We start from the raw sequence: 17,605 nt of genomic DNA, 5'->3' as shown, positions 1-17,605 counted from the left end.
TGTTCTATGAGCCATATCAGGTAAAACAAAATCAAAGGTATCTCATTCACTGAACATGTAACTTTATATAGAGGATGATACACACAAAATAGATGCACAATCATAATCATCGTCATCCTCGTCTTGCTTTACTGTTCTGGATTAGTAGAATCAAAAGATGTTACTTCTTTTTACTTTCAAAGTCATTTCTTTTATAGGGTGCTATACAAGGGCCTGGAGAATTTGCTGAGGGTTTGGCTAGAGGTGTTGAAAGCCTGTTGGGACACACTGTGGGTAAGTTGAGTACATATTTAATACTTGCTATACTTAGTGTTCATTTATTGTCAACATTAATTTGTATTGGTTCATTTGCATACAGGTGGGGTTGCTGACTCTCTGTCGGGTTTTACTTCTGGTGTTGGCAAGACATTGGCTTTCCTCACATTTGATGAAAGTTACCAAGAGGTAGAATTATTATTTTATATCATGGATTCTCCGACTTTAAACAAAATTTATTTTTTATATCATCAACCCAGGAATATGTTCATAAAAAGCTATGTTAAATTTATCATGTTTGAATGTTGTTACGAAAAAGTACTGTATATACTAGTTTTTAAACGTTTTTTATTTATACTTTTTTTCAGAGACGGCTTCGTAAGATGAAACGTAAACCAAGCAGTCTACCAGTCAGCATTTTGTACGCTGGACAAGGATTCCTCATGGTAACCTTTGACCTCACATTTTGTATTTCTTTTGTATAAGCATTGAATGATGTACTGATCTTCATCACCACAAAAATACCTGCTTATTTACTTTCTAACTTAAAACTTGTATGCTAACTTATACTTACAAGTGTACTTACTTACTAACTTACTTAGAACTTACTTATATGCTTACCTAAACTTAAAAGTGAACTTCTTTTTATGACATTAGGGTATTATTATGGGACTTGTTGGCGTGGTGTCAAGCCCAATCAAAGGCGCTCAGATGGATGGAATTAAAGGGTTCTTCAAAGGTATTGGGAAAGGCATACTAGGTCTGTTTACACGCCCTCTAGGAGGTATAGTAGATGCTTCAACATTCATACTTGAGGGCATTGAGAGGTCAACAGAGGTCGGGGAAGATGTGATGGCTCGAAAACGGCTCCCAAGATTTATAAATCCGAACTTGGTAAAGAATGTTTAAATTACTATCATTTGTTTAAATTTATGGGAAAAGTTTAATTATGCAATCAAATGATTATAATATAACATTTCTTCTTGTTTGTTGTAGGGACTAAAACCGTATTCTGCATATCAGGCCATTGGTAACGCTATCCTATTTAATGTTCGTCGTTCAGAATTTTATAAAACTGACATTTACTATGCTCACGCCGTGATACATTCAGAAGATGGAACTCCTGATGTTGCTCTTGTTACAAACAGGTCAGTGACCTTTTTATTTTCAAAGAGGTCAGTGACCTTTGTATTATTTAATATTGTTTCTTGCTATCATTCTATAAAATAATCCATGACAGTTTGATGTTATTAAGATGTATTATATTGCAATTATTCGTCCACTACATTTAGAGATCAAGATGGAGAGTAGCCTATTCATGAACTATTCTGGGAATTAGGAAATATGATGTCATACAGACATATTAAAGATAAATATGTTACAGACAGTTTGTGATTAGTTTGCATAATGGAAGGTTACATGGAATGGTGAAAGTGATTCCATGATTTTTTTTTGGTATAAATGTATTTTAAGTAACAAAATAAGTAAACGATTTTATTACATGTTTTTTCAGACAACTTCTGAAGCTTGATAAATGTCGATGGTATGGCGGTTGGGATCTTGAGGAGTCTGACTTGTTTAATAACATTACATCAGATACTGGAGTTGAAGGTCAAACAATTATGTTTAATATTAAGGTAATGGTGAATTTATGGTATTTAACTGGCTAAATAGCTACTACATCCAATCACTAGAGTCTGATCATCCTTATTTCACTATGATTCATGATTAATCAACCATGTGCTGAAAATTATACTTTTTATGTACCTTAAATATTATTAACTTTAAAACTAATATAATTTCAGGATGAAGATGGAGATATTTTAACAAAAGATATACAGTGCAATGATGATGAAGTTGCTAAGGTAACAGCCATTTTTAGTTTCCATTTAAAATAAAAGTTATTGATTGTATATTCTTTACAATTTATGTATTCATGCTTAGCCTTCAGAATTAATTTAAATCCGGTTTTTTTTTCTCAGTGGCTGAATGATAAACTGAAGAATGCAATAGACTCACAACGATTGGAGATCAAGCAAACTGGAGTATCTATACAGAGTTTAGATTGACAACATTGATTGCTAGTCACCATAGCAACTGGATACTGGAGTAATGAAATAGTGACGTGTACTGACTCTCACTACTAACTCTTCTTTTAAGGATATTATTTTAAGTGTGTCTTTGTATTCTTGTATATTACTATCATTGTATTACAATGTGTAAAGAATATTTTATTTGCAAAAGTCACTATTATACTAATATTTTAAAGTGCGTATGATACATTGTAATCCAGTCTTATTCCATATATGTACATTATTACAAAACTTGCCAGTTATTTTGAAAACAACTTTTTTTTAATTTAAAGAGTTACAGTTTTGATAGAAATCTTGTGATTGATACAGGGATTAAATCCTGGTCATACTCGATTTATAACATCCAAAATATTTTTACTGAATTGTTGAAAAATATTGATTTTTATATTATATGTAAAATACACTAATATAAAATAGATAGATGTTATTATGCCGTCGCATATTTTGCACCTCCCATCAATATTTGCACTTTTATTAATGTAAAATCATACACCTTCATATTTTTTATAAATATATTATATATATATTGTTAATTTAACATGTGATCTAAGTTATTAAGTAATTACAGTATATACAAAATGCATTTTTTCTTTTCGTTTATGGGTCTTGCGTGACAAGAAATCTCTTCTTGCAAGATCCTCTATTAATGGTATTGGTATATGGTCATTATATATATTTCATTGTATTGTTTACCATTGATAGAATTAAATGTTGAATTATAAGTAAATATACCTTATTAGTTATATCAGTATTAAACATGTTCACTGTGTGGTTTGGTGAAATGACATTCCTTTTATTTGCAGCTAAGTTACAGTGGCGTAACAGCTATGAGCGCTCACTGGATAAACCCAGGGGCCCTGGAGCTTATGGTGACCAGAGGAATAAAATAGGCATTACAATATGTGGTCGGAATTAACCTCCAGTGTTGGAGGGCCACATAAGGTCGCTAATCTAGGGGCTTCATTTTAGTTAGATATTATAATGAGTTGAAAAATATTGATTTTGATAATTATGGTAATATTTATGTTATATATCCACCTGCTGTCATATATATTTTATTGTGTTTTTGTGCAATAGTTCAGCTAACATTCTTCCACCATCTATCAATTCCAACCGGGAAATTATCATTTTCTTTTGTTATATATTTAACATTGTGGCACTATGGTAAAGTGCTTCGCTCACTATCTCTGTGTTCTGTGTTCAAATCTGATACTAGTGTATGCTTATAATAATATTTGTATTATATTGGTAATTATTTATATTTTGTATTAATATTATTCTAGTTATGTCATATTTATATATATGGTTTGACCTTTGACCTTGTACTTTTTTCTTTGTAAAACTTAGTACTTATATTTGTAAGAATTGGTATTTGTAAATTCATAGAGTTAGTTTCTGTTACAGTATTACCCATATTAATGGGTCACCTTTCTGAATCAAAACATCCCCTTAATAGGTTGTCCCTTGAATGGGGGTTGGCTGTAGTGTTAAAACATATATATTGCCATTTGTTGTTTCGCAGGAGAGTGTCCTCTGAATTGAGGTGTCCTAGGTTGGTTCTACTGTATTAGAAAGAAGATAATTATTATATTTTATGTAACATGATTGATTGATGTTACAGGAACGCTGTAAATAACTAGTGATTTGAATTATCTATGTTTCATACTTTATTTTCTTTTGCTTATCAAAAATAAATTCGATCTAACATTTTATGAAAGAACCCAGATAAACTAGTTCACAACTAAATAGAATAAAGTTATTGTTTTTGTTTAATATCAAATTACTGTTGCTTTGCAGAGTTTGTAATTCTATTTGAATAAAGTTCACGGTGCAAACAATAACAATTAACATAATATAATCATATAAATGTAAACTAATTTATCTTATATGTCACTTTATTTTATGTTTCAGGCTTGCCCAACACAAGTCCTCCTTCTTAGGGATCAAGCCTTCTTTCAATGTTTCTTTGTCATATTATGTATCTCCTTTTCTTTTGTTACTGTCATTGAAAGTAAATAAATGTTTAAATGCAAAAAAAAAAAATATTTTAAATTTTAAAATAGCTTAATGTTCTAATTATATCAGTATTAATACAAACGTTCTGTATGTTTAGTAATACTAAACACTTAGTAATTTAAATTTATTTAAATTTGTTCAAACTAAAACACCCGCAAAAAGTGACAACAATTATTTAAAATCATGATTACTAGTTCTAACATAGACATATATATTAACATAATTACATCTCGGTATTTTATATTGTGGTTTTAAAGTACACTGTCTATTAAATAATTTAATATCTATTTTATATTAAATGTTAGCCTAATTACTTATTTCGAAATTTTAATTTTTAACAATTAATGATAATGTAGGCCAAGTTACAATACTACAGCACACAATACTGTATGTCAATATGTTGAGCCATAGAATGCAAAGAAATTTGCTGGTTGTGAAAATGATTAAACTTAGTATTTGTAAAGCACATTTAGTATTACACGATAGTGCAACTGATTTCAACTATTAGCTTTTAAGTTAATGTTCCTTTATATCTTAGTCAAACATATTTAAAATTAAGATACTACAATAGTAATATATTGCTTATACAAAATGTGGTACTCAAGATTGTGGTACTCAAGATTGTGGTACTCAAGATTGTGGTACAAGAACTCTAAAGATAGCGGTAAAGATGTATTGATGTTTATGTTCATTAAAATGTTAATGAAATATAACGTAAAAAAAGGTTTTAGGTAAAACAGAATAAAGGAAGTGTTTCAATGGGAACTATACTAGATATTTTTGTTAAGGCTATACTATTATATACGTAGACCTATATGAATTAGGCTACTAGTGTAAAGCAAATATATATATATTAGGCACACATAATGGAATAGTACTAAGCGAAAGGAAAGAATGAAATTAGTGTAAATGAAATTTCACTCTTCCTTGACGACACACAAAGTGCACTTGGGCGCAAATACGTAGAGTACACGCAACGTAATTTGATCAATCAATTGACGGGTCATCTGTCGCTTGTGAGTGCCCACTAGGACGCAGCGCAAGGACGTAGACGCAAGCGAGTTGACCAATGACAAGCAAAAGTTCGAATAATTCATTGCTTGTGATTGCGTACGTTGTTGCGTTACGTCCACGTATTATTTAAACCATTTTATAAAATACATGGGACATTAGTAAATCTACCATTTCATTAACACATTCTGTTGGCATGTGTACGTCATGCGCGGATGGATATGACAATGCCAAATCCCATACGTCAATGAAATGCACGCGCACACCCGCATAAAGTTCTCTGATAATTCTATTCATATCCCAAAATACCCAGTGATTGCTCTGCACTCTGGTTTGAAATATTTTGTGATCACGTGGATGAGAGCTTCTAATAGCAACTTTGACGTCACTACATCGATTCATAAGTCGAACGATAGCTTCCTTTATGTAGAACATATGATCACGATACGTAGGCTCTGTCCAGGCGCCATAGTGTGCCCAGTGTCCTAATATTATGAGGTATTTACAATTGGAATGGCCAGGTAATCCATCTATTAATTCTGGCTCAAATTGTTCCATCACGTGTTTGATTGGGACCCGTTTACCGAGCGAGACTGGCAAACGATTATAATGAAACTGAATAGCAAAGTTGCTATATATTTGTTTAAAGTGCATCCGGCTAATATCGCCTAAGTTCCTGCGTCCAAGTCGGGTGTTCAGTGAAACGTACCATTGTTTAACCGTGGAATCTCCAATAATGTGTACTTCATGACCAGTAAGAGCAGCGTTTATATCAGATGTAGACCACGTTTTAGTTTTACATTCCAATGACTTCCACTTCCCGTATTCCCAATACCCGTTAGAAGATAATTGAGGTCTAAAACCAATCCTGCATGGTGTTCTTGGTAACGGTGTGGTCCTCTCATTTGGTATTGACTTCTGAACGTTTAAGTTTATTAAAAGAGGCACCTTTTCGTTGTAGAATGGGCTAAAGGAAAAAAACCAAAACAATTATTTAAACAAGTTGGACGAAAATGATTTATAAAACGTGCGAAGTTGTTATGACTACTAGTAGTAGTAGTACACTACAATAATCATATTCAACGTTTCCTTTTTTAATGGGAAAGTTCGACTGGAAATGTTTAACCTATAACAGTCGTTCCACAAACAACTCTATACCAAATATTAATATTAATATTATTAGGAAACCAAGATCAGTATAAACTTTTTCATGTGCTGAACATCGGTCATCGTTACTATGCTAGATGCCGCTCAACCAGGTTTTTATTGTTTATGCAAATTAACTCATTTGCATATACCGCAGTTTTTACGCAGTTTGTGTTCCGCGTTAGTTCAGCAGTCAGGACACAGACCGAGATTTGTGTACCATTTTATCACGGGTTTTTATTTATTTACCTCGATTACTCAAGATTTATATTGCCTTACTTGTGGATTATATTTACAGTTACCGGTACATTTCCTTTGGAATTATTATACTGAAGAAAACATATTGCATACTGGATGGAGGTATGTTTTGCTATCTGTATTTAACACGATTCTCCTGTAGATTATCAGTATTGCTGTATGGCATGATTGACCACAAATGTTGTATTACATTGCCATAGGTCAATTATCCAGTATAGGCTTTAGGATTTTGTCGAATAGTTCAGTTTCGACAAATGACAAAGTCTTACATTGTATTGACATAAGCCTGGTTCCCACTAGACGCAACGCAAGCGATTTGATTATGAAGTATCCAAACGTTTCGCTTACGTCCTTGCGTTGTCGTACTGGGAACGAAGCTTAAGACTTACCTTTTAAAGTACTCGGTAAAATTGAACTTGTTCAGAAGACGATCTACAGGTTTGCTAATAGCATTTGTATTTTCATCTGATTCGATACTTTTAAGTTCATCACATCTGTGACGTAATGGTTTATCACAGACAAAAACCGTGTCACCCATTCCTTTACGTCCTCGTCCATACTCGCATTTTGACTCGAATAATCTCCCTCTTTTCACTCGACACTCTTGTTTTTCAATCTCCTTGTCATCTGTTTTATAGATTCCCCACCACAAAAATGTATACTCATCCGGCCTGTATACTTGCCTTATCCAATATAACGCTTCTGCCGTGTACACAAGCGTAAGATCCATTACCATGTCCCCAACACATCCGAGATAAAACCTTATTAGATAGGATCCATTGTTCAAATCTGTAATACGACCAGAAGTGCTGTAAAGATGTTGTCGGTCATGCAAAGTTGCAAACCAAAAATCACCGCCAACATTTCTTGATTTGTTTTGTCTATCAAAGGTTGTTACAAGAAAATCCACATAGTTCCCAGTTACTATTTGATCTTGTCCTGTTATAAGTTGCACACGTGTGTGTTTTGCACTTGTCAACGTGTTTCTATCTAAACTGGTAAAGTCTGTACTTGATTTCGAATTTAGAATTCTAACGTCGGTAGAGTGTATGACTTGCCTTAATTGTTCATGATAGGCAAGCCATTTAAATTGCGTTGTATTGTTTTCTTCGTTTGTATCATTATACATAAGCTTTCCAACAATCAGAAAAACCTAAAAAATAAACATTTACAAATTTAAACTGGAAAATTATTACTTTATTATTTTTGTTGAACCAAATAATACAGACACAAATGGTTTATTGTGACACAAGTTTGATATATTTGACAAAAAATTGAAACAAAAATGTGTAAGAGCGTCATTTTGTATAAAACACAAATGTAGACTAGGCTAGTCGATGAGAAGAAAAATGAGTCTCTCTCCCCAAAACTCCTTGAAGCTTATGTTATGTCTTCGATGATATTGTATGTTTTTTAGGCTTACTGTAAACATGTATCTTACCAGTGTTAGAAAGACTGCACATAAGAAACGTCGAAGTCGCATTGTATCCAAATCCTCTATCGAATAATCTAAAAACAGATCATTGATATCGTTGGGCTTGGAAAGCATTTCAATGTTTTACCTTGGTCACATTATTAACAAACCTAAAATATGATGATGCGGTAATATAGATCTCTGAGTACAAGAGCTAATCCAATCCAATTCAATTCAAAATAACATTTATTTCAATTGCTAGAAAGTTTAGTAAATGTTCTGATAAGGTTAATTGCGTGTTGTTTAGATCATACTGCTTAAATATGTATTGTGAATCATTATGGTCTATCACAATAGGGGTAGGCCTACACTTTGAGGAAGCTACAAGTTTGTCACAATAACGCATTGCGTATGATACTTAATTTACCACGACACAATAGTGCATTGCGTATGATACTTATACCACGACACAATAGTGCACTGCGTATGATACTTATACCACGACACAATAGCGCATTGCGTATGATACTTAATTTACCACGACACAATAGTGCAATAGTGCACAATAGTGCATTGTTAGTAATGGTTTGTTTTCGTGTCAACAAACAAAACATCAGAAAATCTATTTATGATTTCTCATATAAGAATTAAACATACTTTGTTTATGTGCATTATGAGAAATGCCCTTATGGCTCAGCAAGACAGTTTTAATATATTTGCCAGCCTAATGTCCATGGCTGATTATTATTGTGACTGTTTTTTTGTATAGTTGTGTATATAGGCCTAAAGAGTTTTCTTATTATATGTTATATTTTTATATGTACAATGATTACGAAATAAATATATGAAATGAATGAATTGCACTGCATGAAGTAAAAGCTGAGCATACAGCATAGTGGGGCATTCAAAGTGACAAACGCCTGACCCCGTCCTTCTCTCCATTTGTTATAGGTGATAAAGGGGGAGAAAATTCCTTTTTACTCTTTGTTGGGTCACCCCATTAAAAATATTATGTAATAGCAACTTACCTACAACTGTATTATTGTCGTGTTTCTAACTATATATCCATGCTTGTGTGTATAGTATAAACATACATTACGTTTTTGTTTTCGCTTTTAATTTAAATCCGACTGTACACAATGTTCTTAGTCAATGGTACTCAACACTCTTTCACAGCCAATATGAAAAAGTGAAAATTGAATTAAATTAGAGTTCAGGCAGGAAATAGAGTGTCATCGTCCGCTTTGGATCGAAATGCTACCGGCACAAGAACTTACAATTGTAAGAATATTGTGATGAAATGGATTATTGCTTATGAATACATCGGTCGTTAAAAATATATCATATTTTTAAAAAAAATATGGTCAATATTTCTGATATTATTTTGATAATCTGCATTTGCGCATGTCTGTCGGCACATTTTTAAAGTATTTTTTCGAATAAATAAACCTCATCCATCTGGGAGATTGAAATGAAGCGAGTCATGTTATTCATTTGGCTGCAGTTACAGTATTTATTTTAATGAAATTCGCTCTTTAAATAATTGAAAATAAGTGTAAAATATGACAACAAAAACGTTTGAAAATAAGTAGGCATAAAGCCGATTTTCCACTAGGCGAATTTGTTCGCGCGAATCAAACGTTTCGAAGAGAAAAAAATCGCCTACTCTCTTTCCACTACATGAGCGAATAGCTGCGACGTTCATGTTCCTCGCGTGGTTGCTGAGCATTTCGATTCGCATGACTGCTCATGACAGCGTCATAACTCATTTCCTGAGCTCTGATTGGTTGCGCAATATTTCGCTTCGCAAAAAGTAGAAACAATTCGAACTAGTAAATTTCGCTAAAATCAAGGAACTAGAATTCGTCGCAGAAGGGAGTATGACAGACAGAAACTCGAATACGCATGCGCAGAGCATAACGCTTTCGATTCGCGCGAACAAATTCGCCTAGTGGAAAATAGGCTTAAAGAAAGAACAATCAAATGATTAAGACTTGGTTCCCACAAGAACGCGGAAAAGGAAGTGTATACGCGCAACGCGTTGTTGACCAATCACGAGCGACGGATCGTCTGTATTGTGATTGGTCAAATTAATTGCATTGCCTTTTTCTTTTGTCCTATAGGAACCAAGCTTAAATAATATAATTTAATTATTATTTGGAACGCTTTTAAAGGATGGACTAATAAAATAATGTGTTATAACTAATTGCTTGTTCTGTAACTAATTATAATAATACAAATAGCAACGTTTATTTAGCACCTCGTTTTAAGTATTACATTTTGGGATTCAATTCTCTATTTAAATTTCATATGCGTTATTAATAACCTTTACAAAAGTATTCGTTTTATTTATGTAATCTAAAACACATCTACGTATCGTGAATATAGGCCCGAACACAGTTAAAGAAATTAATTTAAATATGTCTGATCCCAATATTTAAACCAACAAACTAATTTAAAAATGAAAATGACATAATTATAACCATCATTATAAACCTATATAAAAATGTAGTAGGACTATAGTAACATATACCAAGTAATCATTTAATGTTAATACACCCAATCAATGGCGCTTACTATTTTATGTACTTTATAAAAGCAGATAAAACAAATTCTACGTTATAAATGGATATTTTCTATTAAATGATATTTTATTTTTGTTTTATCACTTCTTTTGAAATTCCTGCAATAGCTAGTGCACTACTGAGTCCAAGGAATGTAAGAAACCATCCGACTGATGGCGCTATTCGTTGAAAGAATGTTGGGTCTAATGGCATTGCTGGCATGCCCTGAAAAACAAATATAAAAGAATTTCGTGATATTTTAAACATTTCATTGGGTAACAATGTGAACAATATTTGTATGATTTAGCTTAAATAGGTTTGTTCGCAAAATAGATATAACTTGTAAATTTATGGAAAAAAGTATGAAATAAACTTACTGAAAACGGTGGCTCTTGTTGAAAGATTTCACTTTCGGGTATTTTGCCTAAACTATGTAGAACCTTAAGGAACAAAAATAAGAAAAAAGAAGTATTATAAGTCGCCCTTTTTTTCGAAATGAATGTTTATTAACCAATAATAGAATATTGTTAAAATGTTTACCTCTCGCGCTGCCCTTTCTCCTGCTTCCACCGCCCCATCCATGTACCCAGACCACTTACCTCTCGCGCTGCCCTTTCTCCTGCTTCCACCGCCCCATCCATGTACCCAGACCACTTACCTCTCGCGCTGCCCTTTCTTCTGCTTCCACCGCCCCATCCATGTACCCAGACCACTTACCTCTCACGCTGCCCTTTCTCCTGCTTCCACCGCCCCATCCATGTACCCAGACCACTTACCTCTCGCGCTGCCCTTTCTCCTGCTTCCACCGCCCCATCCATGTACCCAGACCACTTACCTCTCGCGCTGCCCTTTCTCCTGCTTCCACCGCCCCATCCATGTACCCAGACCACTTAATAGCTGTTTCAGTTCCGGCAAAGTAAACCAAACCGAACGGTTTTGCTATTTCTCTATAAAATGAATACACACAATAATGGATGCGTTATAATTCATGGAATATATCAGACACTTGCATACGAATCGATTTACCAAAACCAATTTGTCTTCGGTATTTCTGAAGCGGCATAATTTAATTTTAATTTACCCTTCCAAAGATGTCGTATAAAACACAAGCCGATCTTTTTAAAATTAAGCTGGACATGACAAAGGCTGATCTTGCTTTTCTTTTCCCCGATGAGAAGGATTGCTCTGGCTCATGGGATAATCAGAACCAAACATCGGCAGGTTGTCATTTTAGGAGGAGAGTTTTCGGTAACATTTTGATTTTAAGTTTATTCCGATAACTAGGCCTATCGCAATTTACCTTCCGAATTTTGACAACACTCCTGTAGAATATACTGAGGTAAAACAACCGCCCGAATATTGTTCGGCCATCCAATCCATTTCCAGATAGTTGATTGGCTGAAAGATTACATTTAAATATTTGTCAGCGCGTCACACTTACGCTATGGAAACCAAGTCACGCATATCCAAACGCTTGCTCGCATCATCAAGCGAGTTGTCCCACTACTACACACACAATTTAATTATTTACCTTCAATGCCTCTTGCGATTGAAAAGCCTTTGCATAAAATTTGCATATCATGTCGCGTCTGAAACAAATAAAAAGAATTATTTTAAAATAGTTTTTATTACATGAATATATTTACCATTTATTCGTACTGGTAGCGAGACGCAAAAGTGGGCCGAATCGTCCCCGATTCTAGTCTAAATTGAGTCAATTGATTTATAACGTGTGTGCGACATTTAGAACTTACCTGCTCTCCTTAGAATTGTAACATACACTTCTTGCTTTATTTCCCTCCAGAAAACTGTAAACAATTATTACAATGATTTTTAATCAACATTTATCGTGAGGTCGTGGTTCGAATCCAACTCTCGCCGCATTGCTTGTGTCCTTAGGCAAGGCACTTTACTTACATTTTCCTCTCTCCATCCAGCTGTATAAAATGGGTACCCGGTTAAGATTAAGACACAACTTTGCGCTGATAACTAGCTGCATTATGATCCAAAAAATGCTATGTAGCACTCTTGAGCATGATTACTCATAAAAAGGCCGCTATACTGTGGTATTATTGTGCGGTATTATTATTTCTTATCCATTTACAAATTGTATGGAACCCGGCACAAAGACGTACACGTCACGCAGCGCAAGGGTTGACCAATCACAAGAGACGTGTCAAACTACCGCGTATGATTGCTCAAATTACTTAATGGAGAAACCAAGCTTTAACCTTATTTGTTGGTTAAATGTAAACATTATATATATGGCGTACTTCATTAATGCTGGATGTGTATTGTCTGGTTTGGTATCATCAATAGTCCACAGCACCGGTGATTCACCATCAAAACTCCATATATTTCCACTTAGTCCTAATCAAATAAACGAGTTTTAATCAATTTACTGTAGAAACAAAAGTTCCTACAATTTAACTTTTATGGCACATTAAACAGCTTTTAAGAAATGATTGGCTGAAAGTTAGGTCATAGTTCATGGTGTTCGCTTCTAAATTTGAAAAGAACACGTGATCATTGAGAAGTTTTCTATGGTATGCATTTGCATAGCGCAAGGTCTGGTGGTTTTGTCTAAATCGGTGATGAAGTCCGTCGATTTACTAGTCTATCTATTAACCACCCTCATTAACAATGTACAAATTAGTGACACAATGGTCAAAGATCAATAGGTCAACCTTGCATCCCTGTAATCACCTTTATTATTATTGACTTCAGTTTAGTTTTTACAAGTTTACCTTTATCGCACCAGAAATCTTTATCGTAATACGTGATACACTTGATGACAGACCCCATAGGTGCTCTGGCGATGAGTTGATTACGTAATGACGGCAATTGGGGTATATACGTCACTCGTTGCGTCATCGACGGGGGCATGGCTAATATCACTCTTGAACCCTGTAATAACACAGACAGACACTTACAACCATCATTTTCTTCGTTCGACCTCCTTTTATTGTGTAAAACAGATTTTAATAGATAAACTGACCTTAAATGACCTTCCATCTAACGTGACCACTTCGACATTCGTTTCATTTTGTTGTATCTTTGCAACAGGACTGTTTAAAAACACTTTATTTTGGTCCAATCGCTCACGTAACCGTTCACTTATTACTTGAGATCCGCCAACAAACTTGTGCGACTACAATGCAATCAGTAATGTTAATTTCAATGATATTGTAATTGTTTGTAACTACTGTGGAGTAGCTTTGCGTCAAAGCATTAGATTTTACATTTCATAAACGCATTGAATAACTAATAATGATAGCCTTCATCTTATGAAAATGAAAAGTACAAAATATTATATACAACATATTGTTATCAATTAAATACACGTCATCGTGACGTCAGGAATGAATTGTATTGTCAATTATACATCCGGTATTAAATTGCAATCGATTTAATGTGCATACATAATTTATTTATAATTTACCTGCGCTGCATTTTCGACTCCATTGATCCTGTAGAATCCGTCACACTGCGCTATGTACCATAAGAAATATAAAGCTGAGATTTCATGCGCTTCTGCTGTTACGTGAAACGGAGAGGACGCCAGAAAATACGTCCTCGCCGTGCTAGCAAAACAATGGTGGTGGTTATAAGTGATTGTTATATACTCCTTTCACACGGAATATGATATTAGAAGTTTAAAGTATCTATGGGCGTTCTCAAATTTGCGGTTATTTTTACGGTTATGCATAGCCGTTTACGCTTCAATTGCATCAGTTAAAACCGTGGGAGTGGTTCTACAGGGCGAGAAACGGGACTCCTGGATATATTTTTTTCTAATGGTTGGTTCCCACTAGAGACGCGACACAACGACGTAACGCAACGTAAGGGGTTTGACTAATCACAAGCGATACATTATTCAATGTGTCGCTTGTATTGGTCAACTTGCTTGCGTTGCGTCTACGTCCTTGCGTTGCGTCCTAGTGGGAACCGAGCTTAAACAGTTAAGCGTGGTTCCCACTAGCGACGCAACGCAAGGACGTAACGCAACGCAAGTGAATTGACCAATCACAAGCGATGGCTTATTCGCTTGTGATTGCTAACTGTCTATAACTTCGCTTGTCATTGGTTAAAACGCTTGCGTTGCGTTTACGTCGTTGCGTTTACGTCGTTGCGTTTACGTCGTTGCGTTTACGTCCTTGCGTTACGTTCTAGTGGGAACCAAGCTTTAGTTAAACATGTTACGTCATCATACCTTGTCCATGCTTGTTTATTAACCCACTCTCTCCATGTCATGTTGTCCAGTTGCTCGGCGTTTGGACAATCCCATGGTTTATCCAATGGAATCTAAAACAATATGGCGTGTTAATTAATATACATCCTTCTTGTAATATCATCGTTATCGTTGTCTTAACCGTTTTCATCTTCATTGACGCCCGATTGACGTTGTTGTCGTCTTCATCATCAAGCTCAATCAAACCTTATCATTATCATTAATAACATTTGAATATTGTTCTACCCTCAAATAACATTAGTATTATGCTCGAAATTATAAAAAAACAAATTATCAAAATATGCATGTTCGTCATCGTCGTCGAATCTACACTTTCTCTGGAAAGGTGGTCTTAGATTTTTTTTAACACAACTGAGCATTCCCATACCGTCTTTCCTATTCGGTCAATTTCTCGGATGATACTGTTGACGTCCAACCAAATGAGAGGATTCCAAAACTTGGGCATAAAACCATCAAATTCGTAACGACTTCCCTGCAGTATATACAAATTAGTTATACACGTTAATTATAATAATAATAATAATAATAAGATTTTTATAGCGCACATACCACTCCAGAGTGCTCAAGGCGCAATCATTGGGGAGGTGGTGATAAGTAAAGCTTGGTTCCCACTAGCGACGCAACGCAAGAACGCAACGCAAGCGAGTTGACCAATAGATTCTTTATAGGGGATGGTGGTGGTAAACGGTGCAGGTGATAGTGCCGATGATGGAAAATTAGGTTAATAGTGTGGGGATGACAACATTGCAAATTGGGAGGGGCGATGATTGGGGAGGTGGTGATAAGTAAAGCTTGGTTCCCACTAGCGACGCAACGCAAGAACGTAAACGCAACGCAAGCGAGTTGACCAATGACAAGCGACAGTTTGAATATTTTATCGCTTGTGATTGGTCAAATCACTTACGTTGCGTTACGTCCTTGCGTTGCGTTTCTAGTGAGAACCAAGCTGTAGATGACACTGACGTAGAGATGGTGTGATCGTAATAGTGATGGAATTACGGTGAAAATGATAATAACTCACGTTCTGTAACCACACAGACTTCTGATCGTCTTTGATGGGGTAAGTGTTGACTCCGACGCCATTAGCTACTCGAAGGATCCGATCTTGAGTTGGACCAATATAAGCTCCACCTAAATCCACGTATTCAACTGACGGATCCTGACAATATTAAATGTTTCGTAATAATGAGTGCAACAATCTATTTAGGCCTACTATAACATTTTGTAAATGATAACATGAATACTAGCATTATATTACCTTTTATATTTCAATGTGCATTAATTAATTTGATTAAAGAGGGCCCCTGAATATCAGTTAATCCACTGGGCTAAACTGGATGGGTTACCCTCTTTAAAAATAGTTAAAATAAACAAATAGAAAAAAAAACACATCGTTGATTGGTAGAGCATTACGTATATACAACTTTAACAATAAAATACAATTTAACATGTTTTACTTTAGCATTAGGGGCCTAATAGGAAACGAATGTAGGAACTTAATTGTGTTATTAAACACCCGTTTTTATAAGAAAGGAAGGAAAATGCCAAAGAGTCACCGTACAAGGGCACAGCCTAATTCAAATGTACTGTAGCTCGGGCTGTAGCTACACATAATTATTATTATTATAGCATTAAAAGTAGTAAAAAAATAGTATAGTATACTCTGAGTGTCAACGTCCGTCCACCAACTCGATCTTGTGCCTCAAGTAAAGTCACATGACATCCATTGTCTTTTAGATAATTCGCAGCACATAAACCTAAACGGTAGACAAAGGAGAGGAAACGTAATGCGCCAGTAATAATGGTGTATGAGATAAGCAGGCCCACGTACGATCCAGAGACAAGATAAATAGATAGAGTGGCCTTTTGATCTCAAAATTCATGATTCTCGATTTCTTCATTTTCAAACAGATTGGACCATCATTATTCAATCCTTTGAACACCTGTTCCCTTCCTAGCCTTTCACCCCATATCTGCACACGCTCCCCGGGGGTGTGAAGGGAGGAGGAGGAGGAGGTTAGGTGGTGCTGCCGGGTCGCTGCCGGGTCACCATGCTGCCGTGCTGTACGGTAGTATGCCTATTCCATTCCATACATGATATATTATAAAGTGCACAACATTAACAATTGATGTCTTTTTGGACGTTTCAGTTCCCATAAGATATGAGATTACATAAGCCTACTGATACCGCGGTAGTAGGCTACGGTATGTATGGCAGGCTATTACGGTAGGCCTACTATTCGGAATTCCTCGCTTGCTTGTTTCGTTCGTCATTTTAACACGTACAAAGACGAATGAAACACAAACGGCCTACGCTTAATAATATATTTTGGAGCATACTTACCGCTTATCCCCGCCCCAACAACAATAATACTGTCATTTGACATATTGGTTATAATATAATTGATTTCTTGCACAGACGTACGTATGTCAATCACACAATGTGTTAAACGTGATCAAACCACTGACACCGCACGACTACCTGTTTCTCTTTTGATATGCGGTAATGGTTGAGTGCATATCAAATGAATAATAGTGACCTCTGACATAAATAACCGGTTTTCTATATTACGCTCACAATACAGTATCTAGTGAT

General features: G+C 35.1%; 3 protein-coding genes across 3 annotated transcripts in view; 1 reads left to right on the top strand and 2 right to left on the bottom strand.

Annotated features, from left to right (window-relative positions):
* LOC140055333 (intermembrane lipid transfer protein VPS13A-like) overlaps nt 1-5,123 on the top strand; it is a 76,614-nt gene extending 71,491 nt beyond the window's left edge. Inside the window, exons 70-78 of the mRNA XM_072100648.1 lie at nt 1-20; nt 198-273; nt 359-444; nt 624-701; nt 913-1,149; nt 1,252-1,403; nt 1,769-1,892; nt 2,061-2,120; nt 2,238-5,123. The exon at nt 1-20 is cut by the window's left edge and continues 176 nt beyond it. Coding sequence (XP_071956749.1) covers nt 1-20; nt 198-273; nt 359-444; nt 624-701; nt 913-1,149; nt 1,252-1,403; nt 1,769-1,892; nt 2,061-2,120; nt 2,238-2,324 — 920 coding nt within the window. The 3' untranslated portion in view covers nt 2,325-5,123. The remainder of the gene's footprint in view (nt 21-197; nt 274-358; nt 445-623; nt 702-912; nt 1,150-1,251; nt 1,404-1,768; nt 1,893-2,060; nt 2,121-2,237) is intronic.
* Nucleotides 5,124-5,504: 381 nt separating this feature from the next.
* Nucleotides 5,505-8,328, bottom strand: LOC140054864 (NXPE family member 3-like). Its single transcript, XM_072099962.1, has 3 exons — nt 8,221-8,328; nt 7,169-7,932; nt 5,505-6,342 (listed from the first exon to the last, which is right to left on the bottom strand). The coding sequence occupies exons 1-3, from the start codon at nt 8,326-8,328 to the stop codon at nt 5,505-5,507; spliced, it is 1,710 nt and encodes a 569-aa protein (XP_071956063.1).
* Nucleotides 8,329-9,694: 1,366 nt separating this feature from the next.
* LOC140054138 (amine oxidase [flavin-containing]-like) lies at nt 9,695-17,505 on the bottom strand. Its single transcript, XM_072099022.1, has 15 exons — nt 17,354-17,505; nt 16,672-16,766; nt 16,031-16,168; nt 15,377-15,481; nt 14,971-15,062; nt 14,200-14,341; nt 13,756-13,908; nt 13,505-13,664; nt 13,031-13,127; nt 12,512-12,565; nt 12,289-12,346; nt 12,058-12,155; nt 11,593-11,704; nt 11,135-11,197; nt 9,695-10,982 (listed from the first exon to the last, which is right to left on the bottom strand). Exons 1-15 carry the CDS (start codon nt 17,394-17,396, stop codon nt 10,845-10,847), a joined length of 1,548 nt encoding a protein of 515 aa, XP_071955123.1. The 5' UTR covers nt 17,397-17,505; the 3' UTR covers nt 9,695-10,844.
* Between the last annotated feature and the right edge of the window lie 100 nt (nt 17,506-17,605).

Source organism: Antedon mediterranea, chromosome 7 (genome assembly GCF_964355755.1).
Source record: "Antedon mediterranea chromosome 7, ecAntMedi1.1, whole genome shotgun sequence".
Classification (NCBI taxonomy): Eukaryota; Metazoa; Echinodermata; class Crinoidea; order Comatulida; family Antedonidae; genus Antedon; species Antedon mediterranea.
This window is presented reverse-complemented; position numbering and strand designations above follow the sequence as displayed.

Excerpts from the sequence above, each read along its gene's own strand:
- LOC140054864 (XM_072099962.1), bottom strand. The coding sequence starts at position 8,328 with ATGCTTTCCAAGCCCAACGATATCAATGATCTGTTTTTAGATTATTCG. Across the intron at positions 7,933-8,220 it reads GTGCAGTCTTTCTAACACTG|GTTTTTCTGATTGTTGGAAA; the intron begins GTAAGATACATG and ends TTTATTTTTTAG. Across the intron at positions 6,343-7,168 it reads TTTACCGAGTACTTTAAAAG|CCCATTCTACAACGAAAAGG; the intron begins GTAAGTCTTAAG and ends TTTTTCCTTTAG.
- LOC140054138 (XM_072099022.1), bottom strand. The coding sequence starts at position 17,396 with ATGTCAAATGACAGTATTATTGTTGTTGGGGCGGGGATAAGCG. Across the intron at positions 13,128-13,504 it reads AGATTTCTGGTGCGATAAAG|GACTAAGTGGAAATATATGG; the intron begins GTAAACTTGTAA and ends TTATTTGATTAG. Across the intron at positions 11,705-12,057 it reads GTGTTGTCAAAATTCGGAAG|AGAAATAGCAAAACCGTTCG; the intron begins GTAAATTGCGAT and ends TTCATTTTATAG.